The sequence below is a fragment of the Camelina sativa genome, chromosome 13 (assembly GCF_030686135.1).
Source record: "Camelina sativa cultivar CO46 ecotype springtype chromosome 13, ASM3068613v1".
Lineage (NCBI taxonomy): Eukaryota > Viridiplantae > Streptophyta > Magnoliopsida > Brassicales > Brassicaceae > Camelina > Camelina sativa.
Genome location: NC_141892.1, coordinates 13183739 through 13206235, shown reverse-complemented (window position 1 = coordinate 13206235; position 22497 = coordinate 13183739). Strand labels below are relative to the sequence as shown.

Below are 22497 nucleotides of genomic sequence, written 5' to 3'. Positions count from 1 at the left end.
ATCTCTAGCCAAGTCTATGTTCAGGTATTTGAAAAAAACAAAAATCTCACAGTGACGTAACAACTGAGCATGTTGGAATTGATAAGGTTGTTATAGTAGATGATGACCATTGTGAAACTTCTAAGCAAGGAGAAGTTAATGAGGTTAGAGTCCATAGTGAAGAGCAAGAAGCAAATAATAATAGGGTTGAGAAAGATGATGAGGATGTTGTTGGTAATCATGGAGATAGTGGGGCTGTTCGTTTTGTCGTCGCAGGCGGCAGCGGCAGCGGCAGAGGCAGCGACAGCGTCAAACATTACCGCAGGTTGTTGTTCGTTTCGTCGCCGCTATCTCTGCGGCTGATGCTGCTGCAACCGCAAGTATTCTGTTCGTTTTATTAACGTTGTCGCTGTCGATGCCGCAACCGCTGGTTTTGTGTTCGTTTTGCTGACGCTGCGGCAATTTTACACTCAATTCTTATTTTATATTTATAAATTTGTATCATTATATTTGAAATCAAAAAATTGTAATTTAAATCTTTTACAACTAGAAAATATTTTTAATTTTAGCTGGTAATAATTTTAGCTGGTAATATAGTTATAACAACATATTTTTGTGATAAATCATGAGCTAAATTAAAACAAAAATAATAAACCAAAACATTGGACGAAAAGTAATACACAAAGTTATAAAAAAAGAAGTAGTCGAAGTATTTATAACTAAAATAATAAACGAAGTCATAAACAAAAAGAATAGCCGAAGTCGTAAAAATTTCTAATAAGGTAAACGGCCTTGACCATATTCATTCGTGATGTTTTGACGCAGAGCTTCCATTGCTCTATCACCGGTCGGCCATATTCATTCGTGATGTTTTGACGCAGAGCTTCCATTGCTCTATCACCGGTCGGCTCATATGCAATAAGTTCTTCTTCTTCTTCTTCTTCTTCTTCTTCTTCTACACATCGTTGCCGTTACGAGTTTAATCCACTTAATGAGACCATATTTTGGATGCTTACGATCCAAATCCTCCATTTTGCTTTCCACACTCCAAATGTCCTTTCAATCACAGATCGCAAACCTGAATGCTTTCTGTTGAACAACTCTCTTGCACTTACTGGTGGTCCTCCTCTAGCAAATTGACCAAGATGATATCGCAAACCACGATGTGGACCAAGATACCCTGTCCTTGTGGGATACCCAGAGTCAACAAGATAGTACTTCCCACTAGGCAGATGTGGGAAAAAAGGTTCATACCTCGCACAATGAGTCAAGACCTTTGTATCATGTGCTCTACCAGGTACACCAACATATGCGTATATGAACTTCATATCGAAGTTACATATAGCAAGAACATTTATTGTAGGTTCTTGCTTTCTACCTTTATATGCTTCTGCAGATCGACTTGGAGGACGAACCGGGATATGAGTTCCATCAAGTGCTCCAACACAATCTTTAAAGAATGGCCAATATCGATCATCATTCCTCAAAACAGGGTTTACTCTGGTAAATTCACCTTCTTGTGGCTTTAGTGTATTTGCTGCAAACTTAATGAGAGCACTCAAAACATCATCAACCTTCCTTTTCACTGTATCCAATGACCGCTGATATCTTGCAGTTATATCTCGGATAGTTTTATCCTGACCAACGACCTCAAGAAACATGGCAACAGATTCCTCAATGTAGACATTTTCAGACTCTAGTAATCCATATCGTGTTGCTAGCATCTTACATAAAGCCTCAAAAGTTCTTTGGTTCATTCGGAGAATGTCATAACATTGTGTATCTGATCCATGCATAAGTTGTTGGACATGACGCCATCCTGCTCCTCGATCTGTTCTATGACTTAACCTCTCTGCAGTAAGTGAATCAATCAAACCAAGTTCATCATCATCATCACCATCATCATCACCCAACATCCATCTTCTAATCATCTACAAAACCATAGAATAGTTGCCATAAATAAACTAATTGCCAAACACAACCGAAACTCGTTAATCGTTCATAACACAACAATGTTCATAACACAACCAAAACCAAAACTCGTTCATAACACAACCAAAACCAAAACTCGTTCATAACACAACAAAACCAAAACTATAACACATGCAATGTCATGATCTGATTCATAAACAATACAAATCATCAAGTTTCCTTCTAGTCATAAGCTCCAAAAAACTAATCTTATCTTCAGCACTAGTAAAAGCTATAAAACCCCGCCTGGTTGCTTCATCTGCTATAAGATGCTGAACTGCTGCTTTGTAAAATGAAGACCACTTCATAATTCCAGGCAATCCATTAAGTGTCTCTAATACACTCTCAACACTTGATGCATACTCACGCTCCAACATCTGTTCCGCTATTTTATTCTTCTTTTCAAGAGCTTCGGTCCGTTTTATAACAGCTTCAACAGCCATATCTTTCTCCCTACGCCTTTTTTTTGCTCTTGAACTTCCAACTTGGGTTTGTGTTTGAGTCTGTTTCTCTACCGGTGTTGGCATATCTTTGTCAACAGAATCAACTTCATCATCATCATCTCCATCCACTGTAGAATTTAAACTAGCTTCTCCAGTTTGAGCGCTCCATCCTTCAGCTCCAGTAACTACTACCAAACGGAATTCTTCTTCAAACACATCCATATTAGCAATCATTTTGCTTCTAAATTTTCTTGCTGCAGGCCATTCCTATAACGCATAAACAAAGGAGTGTTAGATACTAGCTAGTAATATGTAAATCTCGTAAGACCACCTTAAAACGATTCATGGAAAACAGTTAGAAACGAAACAGTACTGTAGCCTAGAGTGCTCGAACTTGGCCAACACAAACAACACAAGACAGCTAATTAAATCTCTAACACGACAATAACTCATGAAACCAGACTCACTGAATAAGTTATGTACAGTGGAAAGCTAAAGAAAGAGAATAATATTACAAGGAACAAAAAAAAAAGAACAAGCATATATAGCATAAACAAGTACCTCTATCCGTTGCTTCCACGAATCATCTGACATCTCCAACCTTCCCATATCATCATACCGAGCCTCAGGCCTATTATGAGTTAACGTTCTAAAGGTGGCGTACTTTTTCTTACACGAATCATACTTATTCTTAAAATGAGTGATCCATTTGTTAAATCCCCTCTTAAATTTCTCTTCAAACTTCTTCATGATGGTATCTTTTCCAGTTTGATTTATTCCTACACTTGTTCTATTTACTTTTTTTCTCTCATCCGCATAAAGTTGAAAGAATAATCGAGTTTCATCATCCGTCCAACTCTAAAATGATGCATAAGAAAATATGAAAACACAACCACTAAGATCAAAACCAAACACTAAGATAAAAGCCAAAACACTTACATCTTTAGACATCTCTTTCTCAAAACACTTGAGTTTTAACCTGAGAAATCATCAAAAGCCAAACAAACAAGTGTTAAACATAAGTAGTTGCATCTTTGATCAGATCTTATGATATAAGCCGATGAGAAATCTGAAAGAGTAAAACCTTTTTGTCTACTTCTCTGATGAGTTGGGTCCTCTCTTCTTGCCAAAACCAACAACTGAAAGAAGCAAACATATACACAAATTAGCTACAGAATCAAGAGATGATCACAAGCGAGTTCATCATCAGAAACAATCTAATCTAATGAGAGATGATCACAAACGAATGACAATTGAATCTCTTAGTGACAACTACACAAACAAGTAAAAGTACCAAAAGAAATTCAAAACTCAGTCTTCTAACAATAACATCCAAAGAATTTACAAGTGTTAAACAAGTGTTAATCATAAGTAGTTGCATCTAACTAAAGTATCATCACAGGGCTTTAAATCTAACCAAAAAACAACAACATACAACTACTTAGTCAGAAGCTGCAAAATTAGATAAAGCAAATATATACACAAATCAAATGAGAATCCAATTCTTTGTTATTCATGATTAGCTACAGAATCAAGAGATGATCACAAGCGAGTTCATCATCAGAAACAATCTAATCTAATGAGAGATGATCACAAACGAATGACAATTGAATCTCTTAGTGACAACTACACAAACAAGTAAAAGTACCAAAAGAAAATCAAAACTCAGTCTTCTAACAATAACATCCAAAGAATTTACAAGTATTAAACAAGTGTTAATCATAAGTAGTTGCATCTAACTAAAGTATCATCACAGGGCTTTAAATCTAACCAAAAAACAACAACATACAACTACTTAGTCAGAAGCTGCAAAATTAGATAAAGGAAACATATACACAAATCAAATGAGAATCCAATTCTTTGTTATTCATGATTAGCTACAGAATCAAGAGATGATCACAAGCGAGTTCATCATCAGAAACAATCTAATCTAATGAGAGATGATCACAAACGAATGACAATTGAATCTCTTAGTGACAACTACACAAACAAGTAAAAGTACCAAAAGAAAATCAAAACTCAGTCTTCTAACAATAACATCCAAATAATTTACAAGTGTTAAACAAGTGTTAATCATAAGTAGTTGCATCTAACTAAAGTATCATCACAGGGCTTTAAATCTAACCAAAAAACAACAACATACAACTACTTAGTCAGAAGCTGCAAAATTAGATAAAGGAAACTTACAACACAGTGTTTGTCAACGGGCTCACAATGTGGTAGTATGATGCGTTCAGTTTCTCACCTTTTTCATTTCTGCAAAAGAAAGTTTCAAGAAAAAACTCTGTTTAAAAACCAGCACAGCATTGAAAGCTCAATTCAATGAATCAATGAACCCATCATCATCATCACATATGGTGGAAGCACTTACAGAGTGAGGGAAGCAATCAAATCGTATGATGATGGGTTCATTGATGAAATTATAACAGACATGAAATGAAACCAACAGACAACACAAAAGAAGAAAGAGTCAAGTTAATGATGAAATTATAAACCACGTGAAACTAAATTACACAGAAACTTCTAAATATCCTAAGCTTCAATCACAATTGCTGCTAAAAGAACTAAAACCCTGAAGAGACTTAAATCAGAAACTTATTCTGAGCAACACTTAAACCCATCTCATCAACAAATATAGGGCAACAAACAGAGTATATAAAGAAGAGATTCATGAATCAATAAAAGGAAACTTACAACACCGGTAGAAGAGTAAGTGGTGACACTGAATTTCTGGTCTCCTTGGTAGTCCTTGTACAGCAAATCTACACATAACATTCAACAAAACTCATTACTCATCTCTATAAAACAAAAAAACGAAAACAATCTCACGAGTTCACCAAACACTTTTCACAAATAGTAACGAGTAAAGAAGAGTGACCAAGACAAAATTTAAATTTAAACTAAAGCTATGGAGTGAAATGAAACCATAAAGCTACTAAATTTGATAACCTTTCATCTGAATAATTCAAGAGTTAAAGAACCCATAATTTATTCAAATGAGCCGAGAACCCAGAACTAAGAATTCAAAAAAAAAACAAGTGAGCCGAGAATTATTCAAATGTTTAAGAACCCAGAATTATTCAAATGTTCAAATATTCAAAAACCCAGAATTATTCAAATGTTCAAATGTTCAAAAACCATTTTTGTAACTGAGTGAGCCGAGAGATAGATAGATGGGGAGATAGAGAGAGAGAGAGTGAAGATAGAAATTGTACCTTTGCAGATTGAACAGGGCCACGAAGAGAGAGGATGATGAAATAGAGAAGCTGTTCACCGAGTTTTGGATTGAAATGGCAATTACCCAGAGAGAGATAGAGATGACGAAGCTTTCGCTTAGAGAAGAAGAAGTCTAACCATGGAGGCGACGAAGAAAGAAGATGAGAATGTTTTGTAATTTTAGGGTTAGTTGTTTTGTAATTTTTTGAAGATAACAAGGGTGTTTCTGTCATTTAACACACATATCGCAACTTTTAAGTTGCTGACGTTGAATTTATTCGGCGTCCAAAATTTTTAACCGCAGGACGCTGCATCTGCCGCTGCGTTATGCCGCATCTATCGGCGGCGACCAAACGAACAGCTTAACTTGTGTCTGCCGCAGCCGCACCTACTTGCGGCGACCAAACGAACAGCCCCAGTGTCTTTCAACGAGGATTCTTTTGATCCTGCAAATTGGGGAAAAATTGATCAAATGTTGAGGGATTTTTTTGTTGGAAAAGGTCCTCTAGCACGACCGTATGAGGATTATAAGTTTCCCAAAAATTTCAATGGTAGACATTTTTCTCATAAACTCTACAAAAGGCCAATGAAGAACGGTGATAAACAAGATAGACGTTGGCTAATCTATTCAAAAAAGTCAGAGAAAATCTATTGTTTCTGTTGCAAGCTGTTCGTAGGGAAAAATGATACTTCTCAATTGACAAGAACATGATTCATGGATTGGAACAATGTTGCAGGAAGGCTTGGTCAACATGAAAGTAGTCATGGTCACCTTGTGTGCATGAGCCAATGGATGGAATTAGAGTTGAGATTGAAAAAGGGTATAACAATTGATAAGTCTGTACAAGAAGAAATCAAGAAAGAGAAAAATCATTGGCGAGAAGTTTTATTGAGATTATTTGCACTAGCGAAGACTTTGGCTAAATGCAATATAGCTTTCCGTGGAAGCAATGATAAGATTGGTGAGAATAACAATGGGAATTTTCTTAGCTTTATTGAAATGTTTGGAGATTTTGATCCAGTGATAAGGGAGCACATGAGAAGTATCAAAAAGAAGAAAACTCAATATCATTTTCTCAGTCACAAAATTCAGAATGAATTGATAGCAATGTTGGGATCAAAGATGAAGCTTATGATCTATTAAGATTCTCATACACCGAAAACTATGACGGAGAAGAAAAAGAATCAAAGAACCACTACGGGTTCTAACAAACTTTATTAACGAGAAATAAATGTGTATATTACAAAGCTTAACCATACTCCTTCAATCTAATCTTCCTTATATACTAACACATATTAACCAAACTAATTGAACCAGGGTTAACCGGTTGTGGACCAGTCAATAACCAATCCTCATGTATCCTAATATGCCCCTCTCAAGTCTCTAGCTTCAAACATGTCTGGTTTGGAAGATACAGGCTTGATAATGACATCTTAGAAAGCAATCCATAGAAAGGACCTGGATGAAGCGGTTTTGTGAGAATGTCAGCTTTTTGATTCTCCGAAGGAACATGAAAAACCTTGAGAGTACCCGCTTTTATTTGATCTCGAACCGTGTGACAGTCCATTTCTATATGTTTCGTCCTCTCGTGGAAAACATGATTCATAGCAATATGCAGAGCCGACTTGTTGTCACAATAGAGTTTAGCTGGTCATGTAACTGGGAGTTGAAGATCCTTGAACAACTGCTGCAACCAAATGAGTTCACATGTCGCCTGAGCCATATTACGATACTCAGATTCTGTGCTACTAGTGACACCCTGTTTCTTAGACCGCCATGAAATCAGTGAGTTGCCAAGATATATACAATAACCGGTAATAGACCTGCGAGTATCCTTAAAGTTCCCCCAGTCAGCGTCACAAAATCCATTCAAGCACAGTTCAAAATCAACAAAGTACATTACTCCTTGGCCAGGATTGGCTTTAATGTACCGTAGAACCTTATGAGCTGCTTGGAGATGGATGTCTGAAGGTGCATAAATAAACTGGCTTAGCTGATGAACAGAAAATGTAATATCAGGCCTGGTAATCGTGAGTTAAAGCAGCCGTCCAATAAGTTCCCTATAAGGACGAGGATTAGACAGAGAAGTTCCCATTGCTGCAGTAAGATGGAGACTTGAATCCATATGTACATGACTCGGTTTACAACCAAGTAAACCTGCATCTTCCAACAAATTCTGGGCATATTTCCGTTGACACACCGAAATGCCTTGAGAAGAACGAGATATCTCTAGTCCTAAGAAAATTCTAGTCGTTCCAAGATCCTTTATTTTGAATTCTGACTTCAACAATGCCTTCAAGTTCTCAACAGTTGTAGCATCATTGCTAGCAATCATTATATCATCAACGTAGACCAAAGCAGCAATAAAAGAACCGGGTCTGTCTTTGACAAAAATAGTATTATCAGCAGGTGATTGGATGAAGTTAGCCCCCAAGAAAACAGAAGATAATCGTTTATACCACTGTCGTGAAGCCTGTTTCAAGCCATAAAGTGATTTACGAAGACGACATACCGGATTGGGAGGCAAAACAACATTCGGTGGAGGAGTGTAACCCTGAGGGAGGCTCATGTAAATCTCCTCATCTAAGTCGCCATGAAGAAAGGCATTGGATACGTCCATCTGCGTCAAACCCCATCCTTGTTTCGCAGCAACACCAAGCAAAAATTTCACACTTGTTAGTTTGGCCACTGGTGAGAAAATTTCCATATAGTCCAAACCTTCTTGTTGCGTAAAGCCTTGTGCAACTAGCCTCGCCTTATATCGTTCCACATAACCATCAGGGTTATACTTAATAGTAAACACCCATTTACAACCAACAACATTTTTACCTGGGGGTAAAGTCTCAACATCCCAAGTATGAGCAAGCTCGAGAGCATGAAGCTCTTCACCAGCTGCAATAATCCACTTTTCTGATCTCATGACTTGAGAAAAGGTTTTAGGTTCAGTTTCTAGACTATATGAGAAGATAGAAGATTGCAAAATAGGAGTGAAACGATCCAAAGAGACTTCAGAGAAAATAGGACAAGGGGTAGTTTGATGTTTAGGGGAAATAACTGTTTCAGGTAAGGAAAGAGAAGAAGGTGGAGTCGTAGAAATATAAGGAACTAGAGCAAAATGATATTCAGAAAGATAGGAGGGAGTCTTTACCATTCGTTTAGGCCTAGCAACAGGTAAAGGATTAGAAACTGTTTTTTGTGCTACGGTAGGAGTCTATACACGAACAGTACGAGGTTCCATTTGTGCGATGCGTGATGCAGATGTATGAGATGCATCAGGTTCCTCAGGTATATCAATGTCAACATCATTAAGAGATTTCATAGAATCAACAATATGTAAAGGTGTTGGCAATGGCAATATACTATTTGGAAACATATCAACAACCTGAGATAACAAATCTGATGTTTTAAAAGGGAAAACATTTTCATGAAAAACCACATTACGAGAAATGAAAATTGAATGAGACTCTAAGTCTAAAAGTTTGTATCCTTTATAACCAGTAGGATAACCAAGAAAAACACAAGGTTTTGATCTAGGAGAGAACTTATGCCTATCAAGAGGATGAGTTGATGCAAAACATAAGCAACCAATAGTCTTTAACATTGTATAATCAGGAAGCTTATCATTAAGTATGTTAAAAGGAGACCTATCTTTTAACAATGGTGAAGGCATTCTGTTTATCAAGAAAACTACAGTCAATATACATTCACACCAATACTTCAATGGGATATTCGACTGAAATAACAATGCTCTAGCAACATTCAATAAATGTTGATGTTTATGTTCTACAACAGAATTCTGTTGGGGTGTATAAGAACAAGAAAATTGATGCAATATGCCCTGTTCTTTGACAATATCAGTAAAGGCTAACTCTGGAGCATTATCATATCGTATGACTTTTATTTTTGATGCAAATTATGTTGAAATCATTTTAAGAAAAGTAGGAAACACTGTAGAAACATCACTTTTATTTCTTAGCATATAAAGCCAGGTTACACGAGTACAATCATCAACCAAGGTGAAAAAGTATCGAAAAGCTTCTACAGACACAGTACTAAAAGGGTCCCAAACATCCAAATGAACTAGATCAAATGGTTTAGAAGCAAGATTATTATGAGAAACATAAGCTAAGCGTTTTTGTTTTGCTAAAGGACATATCTGACATGAAGAAACACTGGAAGCTACAGATTTTAAAGAAGGAAGTATACTAACTAGACTTTTTAAAACCACAGATGATGGATGTCCAAGTCGCTGATGCCACAGAACTTCATCAGCCAACACAGAAGCAAAAAAGGAACAAACAGCAGGCGAAGATGGTGAGAGGGTCTTTTGTTCTGTCTCAAGTATATATAGATTATTGATGAGTCTACCCCTCCCAATCATCAAGCCCTGAGAAAGTTCCTGGATAAGACAACAATGTGGAAAGAAATGAGCAGAACAAAATAGACTCTGAACCAGACAACTAATACTAATCAAATTAAATTTGAAATCAGGGACATGTAAAACATTATGCAATATCAAAGAATGTGAAATGCATAGGGTACCTGTGTGTGTGATAGGAACACGCGTATCATTCGGTAAAGTTACCGTGAAACTAGAAACAGGAACTAATTCTCTAAACATTGCTAAATCAGATCAAACATGACTAGACGCACCACTATCAATAATCCAATCATTAGGTGCTAAAAATTTTGGAAGAGAAGAAAGGGCAAGTTTCTGGAAAGTAAGATTATGATTTTCATATCGTAGGCTAGTGGAAGGAAAAGGAAAAGTACCAGAAGTAGATGTTTGAGCCATAAGACCATGTTCAGTGAAAGTTGCAGTAGTAGAAGTAGCTGCAGTCTCTGGAACCGGTACTTGAATTGTATATTGAGACAAAATCTGTTGTAATTGTTGTGGAGTGAAGAGCGGAGTCGGAAAAACAATACCATCAGGTCTAGAAGCCATAGCCAAGACAGGAGGTGCCAAATCAGGAGGTGCTGCATAAGGATAAGAAACCAACGGAGAGTATTGTGATTGTTCTTCATAAACGTTAGCAACAACATTTGCCTTCTGAATAGGATCATAAGGAACCATCGACATTCTCGGTTGATTATGAGGTATATGAGGTTGCAACTGAGTATTCTGCATTCGAGGGTTTATGGTATTGCCCTTATAGCCACCAGAATTTGTCTTATACCCCGGAGGAAAGCCATGAAGTTTATAACGCTTCTGAATTGTGTGTCCCAAACGACCACAATGTGTGCAGACAGGCTTCTGAGGTCTCACCGTATTGTAAGCATCAATATAAGTTCCATCTCCATCAAAAGGAAATGGAGCCGAGGATTGAAAAGCTACATTATCAACCCGAGTAAGTGGCTTAATAGTTCTCTCATCTTGGGTCACCATATTAAAAACCTCTTCTATAGTAGGTATTGGCTTTAACATCAAAATATGACGCCTACATTGCTCATAACTCTCATTCAAACCCATAAGGAATTTAGTTACTCGACTACGCTGCAGTAATTTTTCCCATTTAGCAGCAGCATCACACTCACATTTCCCACATGTGCAAACAGGCAGTTCTACATAGTTCTTGTGCTCTTCCCACAAAGAAACTAAAGAAGTATAGTAGGTGGTAACATCAATAGAACCTTGTTCAATCTTGCTAAGTTTCTGCTCAATTGCAAATATCCTAGGAGCATCATCCTGCTTGAACATAGACAAGATACTCTTCCACATCCTCTCAGCAGTAGAAATATAAAGCAAGCTCTGACCTATCTTCTTATCTACTGATTTCATCAACCAGGTACTCACAATATCGTTACAACGTGACCAAGTGCCAAAATCACGATGAGTTTCCAAAGGTTTAGTAATCGTACCATTGATGAATCCCAATTTGTTACGCATATTCAATGCCATCAACATAGATCGTCGCCAAGAAGGGAAATCAGAAACTGTTGTTAGCCGATCAGAAACCAAAATAAGTCCAGCATGATCACTATTCAGATAGTATGGATTCTCATATTGATCCATCTGAAAACGCGAAGGTTCAACCGTCTCACGCGAGTTTAAGCTCGTTGGGTTAACCGAAGAAGGAGGTACATAAGATCTCATCCTCAATGAAAGAATAAGAAAATTTCAAGAAATCGCGGCGAAATTGGAAAAGAAATTGAGAAATTCACCACGAACGAGGCCAATAAAAGACGAGAAATGAAAAATAGAATAAAAAACCCAAAAAAAACACCAACGAAGAGCTCTAAAATTGCAGCGATGAGGATTCTCACAATCCGGAGAAATAACATTGAACAACTCATCTTTCTCAATCGAGCTTCTCACAAAGATCCCGATGATATCAATGGAAGCGGAAGACTTAAGAGCAAAGCTCTGATACCATATTAAGATTTTGATACACCGGAAACTATGACGGAGAAGAAGAAGAATCAAAGAACCACTACGGGTTCTAACAAACTTTATTAACGAGAAATAAATGTGTATATTACAAGGCTCAACCATACTCCTTCAATCTAATCTTCCTTATATACTAACACATATTAACCAAACTAACTGAATCAGGGTTAACCGGTTGTGAACCAGTCAATAACCAATCCTCATATATCTTAATATGATCATTAAGAAGATTCAAGAGGCAAAATATTAACATAGGAGAGCTCACCTATGTTTCAAAACAAGATCGTGGACGAGGTCAGAGAGCTCGTGATTCAAGACTACTTCGCGGTTATGATGCTGATTGTTGTACGGCTTCAAGTGTTGAGTGAAAGATTAATTAAACTGGGTGGTAAACCAGTTGATGATTCCGGTTTGAACGTTTTGAGTCTGGTTTTGGTGAGACTTGAAGAATGTAAGGAGAGCTTGAGCGGGTATTTCTGGCGTTACAGACGTCTTGCAGAAGATTTTTGGTGTTTGGCTGAGATGTTGAAGGCCGAAACGGCAAAAGACAATAAGGAGATGGTTGAATTCGTCGGTTCGGTTCAGATAACGGTCAAAGACGATGAGGAAATGGTTGAATTGGCCTGTTCTGTTCAGATCGAATGGGTAACATTGGACGACACCGAGACGGCAACACATGAGGTGGTGCCATGGGATTCCAAATGGGTAAAATTTGATGATCCAAATGGATTGACGAATGAATCGGTCTGGCTAAGTCCGTGTACGACTGGGTTGATCCACTAAGGTGTGGAAATATGCTGTCTACACATGGTAAGGCCGGAGGCGTCTCACTAGTAGTCACTACGAACATAAATACTATAGCTGAATGATTTAATTTTGTTTTTGTCTTGGAATATGTTGTTTCATTTTTTTTTTGGTGCTTGAATCTTTATTTCATAAAGACAGGGAGAAGTGATTCTGTATGTAAATATTCAACTTCAGATAGGATATTTGTTTGTTACTCAGAAAAGACAATTTAAATTCATTGAACGTATGCTAGAAAATAATATTATAATCAAAATACCAACTTCAGATAGGATATTTGTTTGTTACTCAGAAAGAGACAATTGAAATTCATTAAACGTATGCTAGAAAATAATTTTATATTATAATCAAAATACCAACTTCAGTAACTTCAGTTTCTTGCGTCAGGTACTGACCATTTTTGAATGCGCATACTTGCTCTATGTGCCTGCAATGCATAAAGTAATACACAGTTACTTCTTTGCCCCACAATACAATCCCTCTAGATCAAGAAGAGCGGTAACAAAACAAAATACTAGCCTTGATAGTAAACAAAAAAAAAACTTCAAGTTATCAACTTAGTCAAATTATAACGTCTGACAAGAATAATATTCTTATTCATATAATTTGTAGTAGACTTTTAACAACAAAAAGAGCCTATATGTATATATATATATATATATATAGGCTCTTTTTGTTGTTAAAAGTCTACTACAAATTATGCAAAAATGGATTATAAAATCTTCAAAATTAATTACTATGAGTTAAAATGAAAAAGATATTTTGTAGTATTCGTCTTGTTACCTCATGATCCCAGTCGCATCTTGTAGTGATGATTATTAATATCAACGTTTGAATTGCGGTTCCTCCGAATATCATACCGGCCCATATTCCCTACCATCATTACAAAAGCATACACATATGTATATTAGTTCATCGCCACAAATATTAATATCAAACAAAAATACATAATTTGCCGACATAAAAAAAAATTATCAAGATATTTTTTTTAAGAAGTATGTAATTTAATTTTGAGGTAAATAAAAATAATGGAGAAACGTGGCAAACCTTGACTCCAAATTTGAAAACCCAGTCCATAGTAATCCCAAACGGAAGCCCGATAAGGTAGTAGCATCCCAGATTTATATATGCGACGTAAGATTGCCAACCCCAACCAACCGCAACACCTAAATCAAATCAAAATGTCAAAAAGTCAAGACTACTTCTGTTGACCCGGTTTGTGAAAATAATTGAGGCGTACCGGAAAGAACTGGTTGCACACTGTTGAGAAGAATAGTGAAGGCTAAGAGACCAGAAAGGTTATCAACTGCGTTTAGGACATCTTCACTTGAAGAAAATAACGAACCGATTTGGCCGTGGAATATTACGACCAACTCAGTGAGGAATAATCCGATAATCAACGATAGTGCGATGAACACGATCGTTGCAAATCTTGCTCCTTTCCCATTACCAGCTCCTAGTTCGTTTACCACTCGAATTCTGTAAACACAATTCTAACTATTTATTTGTACCTATATTAATTCTTTTAAAGATATTTATGCGTATATTATCCCAAGTTTAGTTATAAACTTGTAATTATATATGATAATGTATGTCAACAAAACATTGGTGAACATGGCAATCTTAAAAGTTACCCGGTTCCCGCAAAGAATGCAAGTGGAATCATCAGCTCCCAACTATTTATCGACATGCTAAAAAAAAAAGTTCAGTACGTACGTTAACAACTAGTTTATAATGTACGGTAGAAACAGTAAACTTCCCAACAAATTAAAAGCACTAACAAGAACAATACTGATGGTTATAAGAAAAAAGAAAAAAAAGAAAAATAACGTACCATATAGATAAGGAGTCCACCGCAATTTTAGCATTTACTCGGTTTCCGGTCATCAAGATTAGTATTTTGTAGTACCTTATTTCTAAGCTATATCGGATAAAAAGTGTTGTAAGAACTTGTTTTCGATTCAAATAATTTGACTGATAAAAAAAAAAAATTGTGAAACAAATGGGATTTTGTTTGACGAATGGTACCAAAGCATGATTCCTGAAGAGACAGAAAGTTTTGTGAATTCCAAAAGTCCGGTGAAAGCTTCGGAGGAGAAGCCAGTCCAAGTGAGTGTACAACCGCCACACGTGCTGTACACAAATAAGATGATGTTGTTCAGCCACCATGGCACGTTCACACTAGCCATGGTCCCTACGATCCCGAGTTTATAGCCAGACACGAAGAACCAGCACACGAGAATATGAGCCGCAAGTGATACTCCAGCTGAAATTGCAACCACCTACTCAGACATAATGAAAATGAGCAATCAAACACATTTAGTTTGTATAGTACGTACTAGCTTCAGACTATAATTCTTATTTGTTATTTGTTATTTTTATCTTTTTGTAATTATTCATTACATCTTACTATTTTTTTTTCTATAAACACAATGTTTTATGGGTTTATAAGGTTTTAGACGTTGTTTACTGTTTTACGTTTCGATTAACAAAGATTTTATAGAGATCGATTCGATCTATATTTTCCCTTATGTTCGGTAATTAATCTTCACAAAGATCATAAAACGTAGTTTCTCACGTTTCATTTGTCGTTTTTTTTTTTTTTTGTGTGATAACCTAACTTTTTATGGTATTCTGAAGACTACCAATCTTCAAATAAAGGTTTTCACTCTATATTAAGTGAAGCTTTGTGTTTGGAACCAATATCAGTGTGGCCCATATATATTATAATTTTCAAAGTTACTTAATAATCAAAGACCACAATTTACGACCAATTAGTAACATACCTTGTTCTTGCGCTGACATTGTAGGAATCTGTTAAGAGGGAAAAAAAAAGGCAAAGGCGAAGTGAACGGGGATGACAGAAAGGGCAATGGTCCCTGTTAGCTCGGCAATATCGTCACTCTGACCAATAAACTTAAGAATCGGCGTGGCGAACAAGTACATAGGAAGAAGTAAGATGCAACATAAGAAAAGAATGATCCAATATCGCTGCATATATACTCCCAAAATATAATATTTCCTCGCTCCAAACGCCTGACCGCATAATGTCTCCAACGCACTCGCCATCCCAAGCTGCATAAACATTTTCTCATAGATTAAACAACATACAATCCCCAATAATGTTTTAAAGTGCGCACATATATACGAGTAAACCGTAGTTGAAGCCGAGTGTGAAGTTGTTAATAATGGCGATGGCAGCGAGTTCAAGATCACCGAGATGGCCACCGAAGGCTTGAGTAATGATGAGGATCGAGTAAGTAGCGAGTCCGGTAAATATGGACGGTCCGACAATATACCATAGCTTCTTAGTCTCTGTCCATATTTCTCTCGTCACGCCTCCACCTTCCTCTCCCGCATTCAAAAGAGAAACAGTTGCTTCTTCTATTGCTTTTGATCCGGCGTCTTTCTTTCCCATCGCCGATCGTCTTTTTTAAGATAAAGGACGACTCTTAAATATGATAATATGGGAAACTATAAATATGGGGCATCGAACCCTAATCTCTAGGTTTAGCATGGGGCACATTACACCAAATGTACTAAGTAATCAATATGGTAAGCAGTACAATTGAACAACTATTAGTAAAGAGCATGGGGCACGTGCCCCACCTCCCAACACAAGTATTTTTCTTGATAGCGGGTAAGTAAGTAAGCAATAAATATTGCTTTAGTTTCCTTTGGCCCCCTTTCATTCAAGTCTTCTAGTGTATATTCAATTTTTCTAACCAAACCATCCAAGGTTTTATTTTATCTAGGACACTGTGATGTCATGGCTTACACAATACTATATAACTTAGGTTTTTTTTACTTGCATACTAGGTAACGACTACCATATAAATTTGTAATTATGCTTTGAGGGAAAAAATCATTTGTGGTTGTTGTTGTTTGCTGCTTTTGGAACAAGAAGGGAGACCAAAATAAATATGAATAAAATAAAACAAAACAGACTACATCTAAAATGACAAGGAAAGATGACTAAGTTTGGTTGGAAATCAATGCGATCAACTTTTTAGGTAATGATTGCTAATTTTCAAACAGAACAATTCGGAATTGAAAATAATTGAAGAGATTATTGTAAGTGCATCAGAGCCCTGAAGGTAATTGGAGGCTGCGAAGTGTTTCAGAGGTCTGATATGATGACGTGGCATGACGTGTTGATGTGGAGAAAGATTGTGGGACGCGGTGACAAGATGCGTGAGAAGGAAAAAAGAAGATATCAAGATATACTCGAAGATATTGAGAGTATATTTGATTAGAAGAGATAAGGATGGATATATTCAAAGGAATAAGGAATATTTCATTTTAGTTAGGATACACAAAGATCTAGGTTAAAAATCGTTTGTGTGGGTATAAGTAGACTAGGGCTAGCCGCAAAAAGAGCTAGCACTCGTGGGATAAAAGTTGTGAGTTTTGTAAACCTTCAAGCAAACACAAAAAGTTTTGAAGGTGAGTGTGTTTTAACTCTTTTAGATCTACACAGGGTTTTGTGTTAGATAGATTGGAGAATGAGCTTAGTTTCAAGTCTTGTAAGAAACGAGAGTTTTTATATAAAATTGATTAAAGTGTTTGCTTGGCACGTTCTAAGTGTGTTATTTGGTGTGTGGTGTTCTCTATACCGTAACAATTATTAATTAGATTGAATATAAATCATGTGGTTGAATTAAGATGTTAAAAACGTAATGTTTGTTAATCACCATTAGTAAAGAAACCGTTTACAATTTGCAAAATCAAATACATTAGATGAGTTTCTTCTTGTAATGGAATCTATACTATGAAAGTTGCTCAACTCTCTCTATATAAGTGACACGTCAGCAGTGAGAGAGTGACATTTGTCAACCCAAATTAAAAGCACCTAAATTAAAAGCAAATATATTCAAAATTAAAGAGGAATTTGAAACATCTTCCATGTCTTTTATTCTTTTTTCATATCACAAACAATTTCAGTATTCTTTAACTAAGTAGATGCATCACCAAAAGATAAAAATGTATCGCAAGTAAAACCAAAGATTTACTTCGTCCTCTTAGGCTAAACCATGAAGATATGAACATATGGTTTAGGCGTTATAATTTTCTCAACAATTTGAAGGGTTGCGCAGTGACTGATAATTTGTTTAATATTGTAGAAAATTTTATGAAAGTGTGTCCTTAGAGAAATAAAATTTTATATATGAAAAAGATCGGAGTTTTTTTCACTATTGAATGAAAGATAGTAAATCAATGATATAATGTTGGTCGAGGAAAATACAAAGAGAAACGAAGAAGGAAATTAAATTAAATTCTAGAGTTATATTCAAGAAATTAAATAGCTAGCAGGAAAGGAAGATGTCTATCTTAATTATAACCATTAAAGATTTAACCAACTTGCATAAAAATCTTTTTGATAAAGAGAATTTGAGAGTCTCATGGTATTAAATAGAATGTTTAAATGTTTTTATTTACTAATCAAATGTACAAATGCTATGATTATTTTATTTCCTAAAATAAATTTGCTAATAGTTTTCGTCTACAAAAATTACTTTAGAATAAGATTTAGCTTTAAATAAAATTTAGTATTCTTTGCCTCCTCACAAAAAAAATTAGTTTTGTTTGTTAATATATAACTTTTAATCTGTCAAATGTGAAAATATAAGAAGCAAAGAAGATCTTGCAATAATTGTATATATATAGATATAAACAAACCGCACGTGTTACGGGTACTCATCTACTGTAAGTGAATTAGACTCAATTTGTGTTCTCTGCGTAACGATAACACATAACGAGAAAAAACATTAACCACAACAAAATAGTGCGCACCAACACAACTTGGGCTAGACTTAGTTGGTCATATCGAACTAATGGGCTTTTTGTAATGTTGTTATCTAGAGACTGCAGTTTTAGCGTGTTACAGATTTTAATCTTTTTTTAAATATACTAGGATAGTACATGCATTACACTGCAGTATAGTTTTTTATTTTAATTATTTTAAAGATAATTTTATATATTGTTTACAATAATAATTAAAAAAAATCAAAACATTTGTTGATTAATTATCATTTTTTATTTGTTATTTACATTAAAAAAACATGATTTGTCAACATTAAAAGAAAAGATAATATTTGAATAATAAGAAAATCTAGGATTGCAAAAGGCCAAAATCATACCATATAATTCTCATATTGAAATTCTCTGAAATATAATCCGCCTCAAACCCAAACCAAAAATTATTTCAATATCCACTTCTCTCGCATATTCAAAATCACATCATAGTTATGCTTATGTAGCATTAAAACTATGAATGAATAAAAATGAAGATAATGTTTTACGTATTCGGTCCTAGTTTCAATCTCTTCATCAAAGAAACATCTTTATTATTCTTGCTCTATCGTAAAGCATTTCGAACAAAGATATGTACTTTACTCTTGTGGTGTTTTAGTCACCAGTTTAGTATTTGTAAGACTCTAACATCTCTTCTTCCAAAACAATGATAATTACTTTACTCTAATGGTTTTTTAGTCTGCAGTTAAGTATTTGTAAAATTCTAACATCTCTTCTTCCAAAAGATGAGTCTTGCCTACAATCACAAGTTAACCTTTAACTCTTTATTTTTCATCACAACTTTTTCAGTCTAAGCATTGTCTCCATTTGACTAAACTTCTAACTCTTTATCCTCTGTCACAGCTTTTTCATCATCTTATTTTTTTTTTTTTTTTTCTATCTCAACATCTATCTCCATTTTCTTTAGTTAAGACATATCCTCATCTTTCGTAACTTCTTGTGTTTCACTATCTTGAGAATTCTTCTCCTCCTTTGCCACTTAAATGTTGAAACTCATTTCTCTTTTCCCATGTCAGACCCAATATTCAAAAACACTCATACAAAGCTTCCGCTCTATCCAACCTCGTTTGTCAAACCAAACATTAAAATGTTACTATTTACTCCCTAAAAATGTCTTAGAACACACGAGTGGAAAACAACAACTAACCGTTAAAATCACAATCACACTGTTGAATCTAGCCAGTAGTACCGTGAAGCTCCCCACCAAATCTCCGCTTGATCGGGTAAGTTTAGGCCTACCAAACACTGTTCCAAGGAGACAACCTCGAATCTGATTTCTAGGGTTTCTGGGTTGGGCAGTTCCAGTAATTTCTTGTGTAGGAAGCAACCCACATAACTTCTTGAATATAACTCCGACAGTTGTTACGAGATCATGGCTTAATGGTGATCACGCAGGTATTTTTTTATTTCTAATTCGATGTCACATCCGGCACCGACGAACCTCCAAAGGTATCTCTCCAAACTGCTTTATTTTATTATTTCTCTTTCTCGTCCTTCTCTTCTCCAGCTCCGATCTACTCCAACTTTGCTTTTCCACCACCACCGTGGCCTGTCACAGTCACAGTAATGACTACCAGATCCACCACCTCTCCAAAGTCTGCTTCTCCGTTGATTGTCATCCGGTTCGCCGCTTCCCACCTCCATCTTTCAGCACCATTTTTTCTTCTTCTTTTTTCTCTATTTTTTATGATCTCTCTTTCTCTCCCATACTCTATCTCATGGCTATCTCTCTTCTCCTCTCTCCTTCTTGCGGCGATGTTAGGGTTACAGGCCCAGGAATGCAGAGTCTGTGTTTGCCACCAGCTTTCATTCTCAAATAAAAAAAAAAGTTAAATAAACTGTACATGAGTTTTCTAATTCCCAGAACATCTGACATAATCAAGTCGTTCCAAACAAGAAAAATTGCAATCAAGGTATGCAAAATTCACACAAATAAGAAGAAGTAATCGTAACGTTACCACCATTGTACATATCGAGAATAACGAGCTTATCACCGGCGACTTTAACAATTGGCCAGAACGTATCCTTATCAACCTCCGTAACCTGGCCAACACTAACATTCACTGTTTCTAAGCTGCACCTCGCCACACACCTCTTCCCGGAATCTAAAACACCACCACCACTACCAGAACATAACATGATTCTCGTCGTGACCAGTGATGAACACGAAAAGGAAAAAAAGAATAGACCACAAATTGAATTGAAATCAAAACCAGTGATGCATAAAATAGAGCTGATGCAAACCTCAACGATGTCGTATTGTTACAAAGGCAAAGAATTCCCCCGCCGTACTCAGCGACGAAGAACATAAATTTAGCAATTGATTGAACGCAATGTTCGACAAATCATTTTTGATTTATTTTGTCCACATAAGGAAGAAAAAAACTGACATGTATTAGTTGTTATAATTTAATAGGCTAACCATTTTAATTGATGTATCAGTCTCTCGTTTAATACAAAAGCTGATATGTCAGAAGAGGAGAGCAACACATTGTACTTTTACTGTATTGATTGAATATGTCTTTTCAATATTATTCATTTGACAAATAATTACACAAATTATGTAAACTTAATATTTCGATCGATCTTAAGCAACACTTTTCTTGGGAGTGGATCTTCATCCCAACATAAGACCCATCCCAAGAATATAAATGAAGATCCAAATAGCTATGAAAATGGAGGCAAGAGTATTTTGGTCTTTATGGTGAACGAACCAACACGTTTGCCTATAAATACTGGCGTACGGTTTCGAAAAAGGGGAGGAAGAAAAAAAGGGAAAAAACAGTTAGAGAAACGACAAGCAATCGGCTGCGCTCTTGTCCGTAGCTTGAGTTCGACGAGCACGTTGGCTCGTCTCTTTTCTTTGTAAACCTACTTTTCTTTATTGTCTTAACTCGTTTTACCCATTTTGTAGTCTGACTTTTATGTGTCCCGACACCAATATATAAAGAGAACTTTGAAACCTTTTCCACCAAGTTAACTATCTAATTGTGACCGATTTAGACATTAACAATCTATTCCTGATCCTTATCGATAATTTTTACGTTTTTTGGACTAGATTGGAAATTGATCTGTAGGATTTTGTTTAAACGAAATAATTATAAAAAATTATTAAGCATTTGGATATACACATAAATAGATTCCACCTCGACATATAAAGATCACATAATATATGAAACCTCCTTTCCATTCCAATGGTAAATTACACGTGTCAACATTTCATTAATACCCACCAAGATAATAATTACTTTCCCAAGTTCTGACATAAAGTATAATAATAAATTAGATTTTGACCCGCGGTATACCGCATGCATATAATTTTTATTACTATTTATATTTTATATTTTATTTGTTTGTTAAATATTGTATGTTTTTCAAATAGATGAATAACTAAATTTCCCGACCATTTGTGCGGCTAAATGTTTATATTAATTTTTTAAACCCGGAATATACTTCATGATCATTTGTTTGTTACATTTAGTTTGTTTTATTTAGTGCTTGAGATTCTATTTTGATTTTTAATTATTATAACAAAAAAGAAGGGATATAAATACATAGTAAGTCATTTATACGCTATGATTAATTGACATTTTTTCTTTTACACAATGTTAGTTAATTCAACTTAATTTTTATATGCCAATTATTCTAATATTAATAGTGCTGACAAATAAGAAAATAAGGATTTAACCTGTGTTAGCACAGATTTAATGATATTTTATTAATTTCATATTATCTAGTATTTTGAAAATTTTAAATTTTATATATTCGTAATATTTTAATTTTTTATTAAGTTTATATATGAATTATAATATTTAAATAAATGTGAATCGAAGTTCTTCTTATGTTAAGAAACAAAGCTCACAGGTTTTGGAAAACAAAAT

The 22497-nt window shown here is 35.5% G+C and overlaps 3 protein-coding genes and 2 pseudogenes across 5 annotated transcripts; 2 read left to right on the top strand and 3 right to left on the bottom strand.

Moving 5' to 3' along the window:
- Window positions 1-753: 753 nt before the first annotated feature.
- Window positions 754-1910, bottom strand: LOC147929479 (uncharacterized; annotated as a pseudogene).
- Window positions 1911-1935: 25 nt separating this feature from the next.
- LOC109128322 (uncharacterized) lies at window positions 1936-4649 on the bottom strand. The gene is made up of 5 exons (XM_087482894.1): window positions 4581-4649; window positions 3478-3532; window positions 3333-3372; window positions 2955-3251; window positions 1936-2660 (listed from the first exon to the last, which is right to left on the bottom strand). Exons 3-5 carry the CDS (start codon window positions 3342-3344, stop codon window positions 2103-2105), a joined length of 867 nt encoding a protein of 288 aa, XP_087339020.1. The 5' UTR covers window positions 3345-3372; window positions 3478-3532; window positions 4581-4649; the 3' UTR covers window positions 1936-2102.
- Window positions 4650-6324: 1675 nt separating this feature from the next.
- LOC147929478 (uncharacterized) lies at window positions 6325-6753 on the top strand. Its single transcript, XM_087480635.1, has one exon. The coding sequence runs from the start codon at window positions 6325-6327 to the stop codon at window positions 6751-6753; it is 429 nt and encodes a 142-aa protein (XP_087336761.1).
- A 5512-nt stretch (window positions 6754-12265) lies between these two features.
- Window positions 12266-12781, top strand: LOC104738238 (putative clathrin assembly protein At5g10410 pseudogene; annotated as a pseudogene).
- Window positions 12782-12987: 206 nt separating this feature from the next.
- LOC104738236 (protein DETOXIFICATION 26-like) lies at window positions 12988-16300 on the bottom strand. Of its 3 annotated transcripts, none has more exons than XM_087482891.1 (9): window positions 15951-16300; window positions 15589-15877; window positions 14831-15084; window positions 14637-14723; window positions 14437-14493; window positions 14043-14281; window positions 13850-13968; window positions 13586-13675; window positions 12988-13229 (listed from the first exon to the last, which is right to left on the bottom strand). In XM_087482891.1, exons 3-9 carry the CDS (start codon window positions 14989-14991, stop codon window positions 13173-13175), a joined length of 810 nt encoding a protein of 269 aa, XP_087339017.1. In that variant the 5' UTR covers window positions 14992-15084; window positions 15589-15877; window positions 15951-16300; the 3' UTR covers window positions 12988-13172. The 3 variants fall into 3 exon arrangements, with proteins under 3 accessions (XP_087339017.1, XP_087339018.1, XP_087339019.1); XM_087482892.1 differs by having other exon boundaries at window positions 15943-16252; XM_087482893.1 differs by having other exon boundaries at window positions 15959-16249.
- Window positions 16301-22497: the final 6197 nt, after the last annotated feature.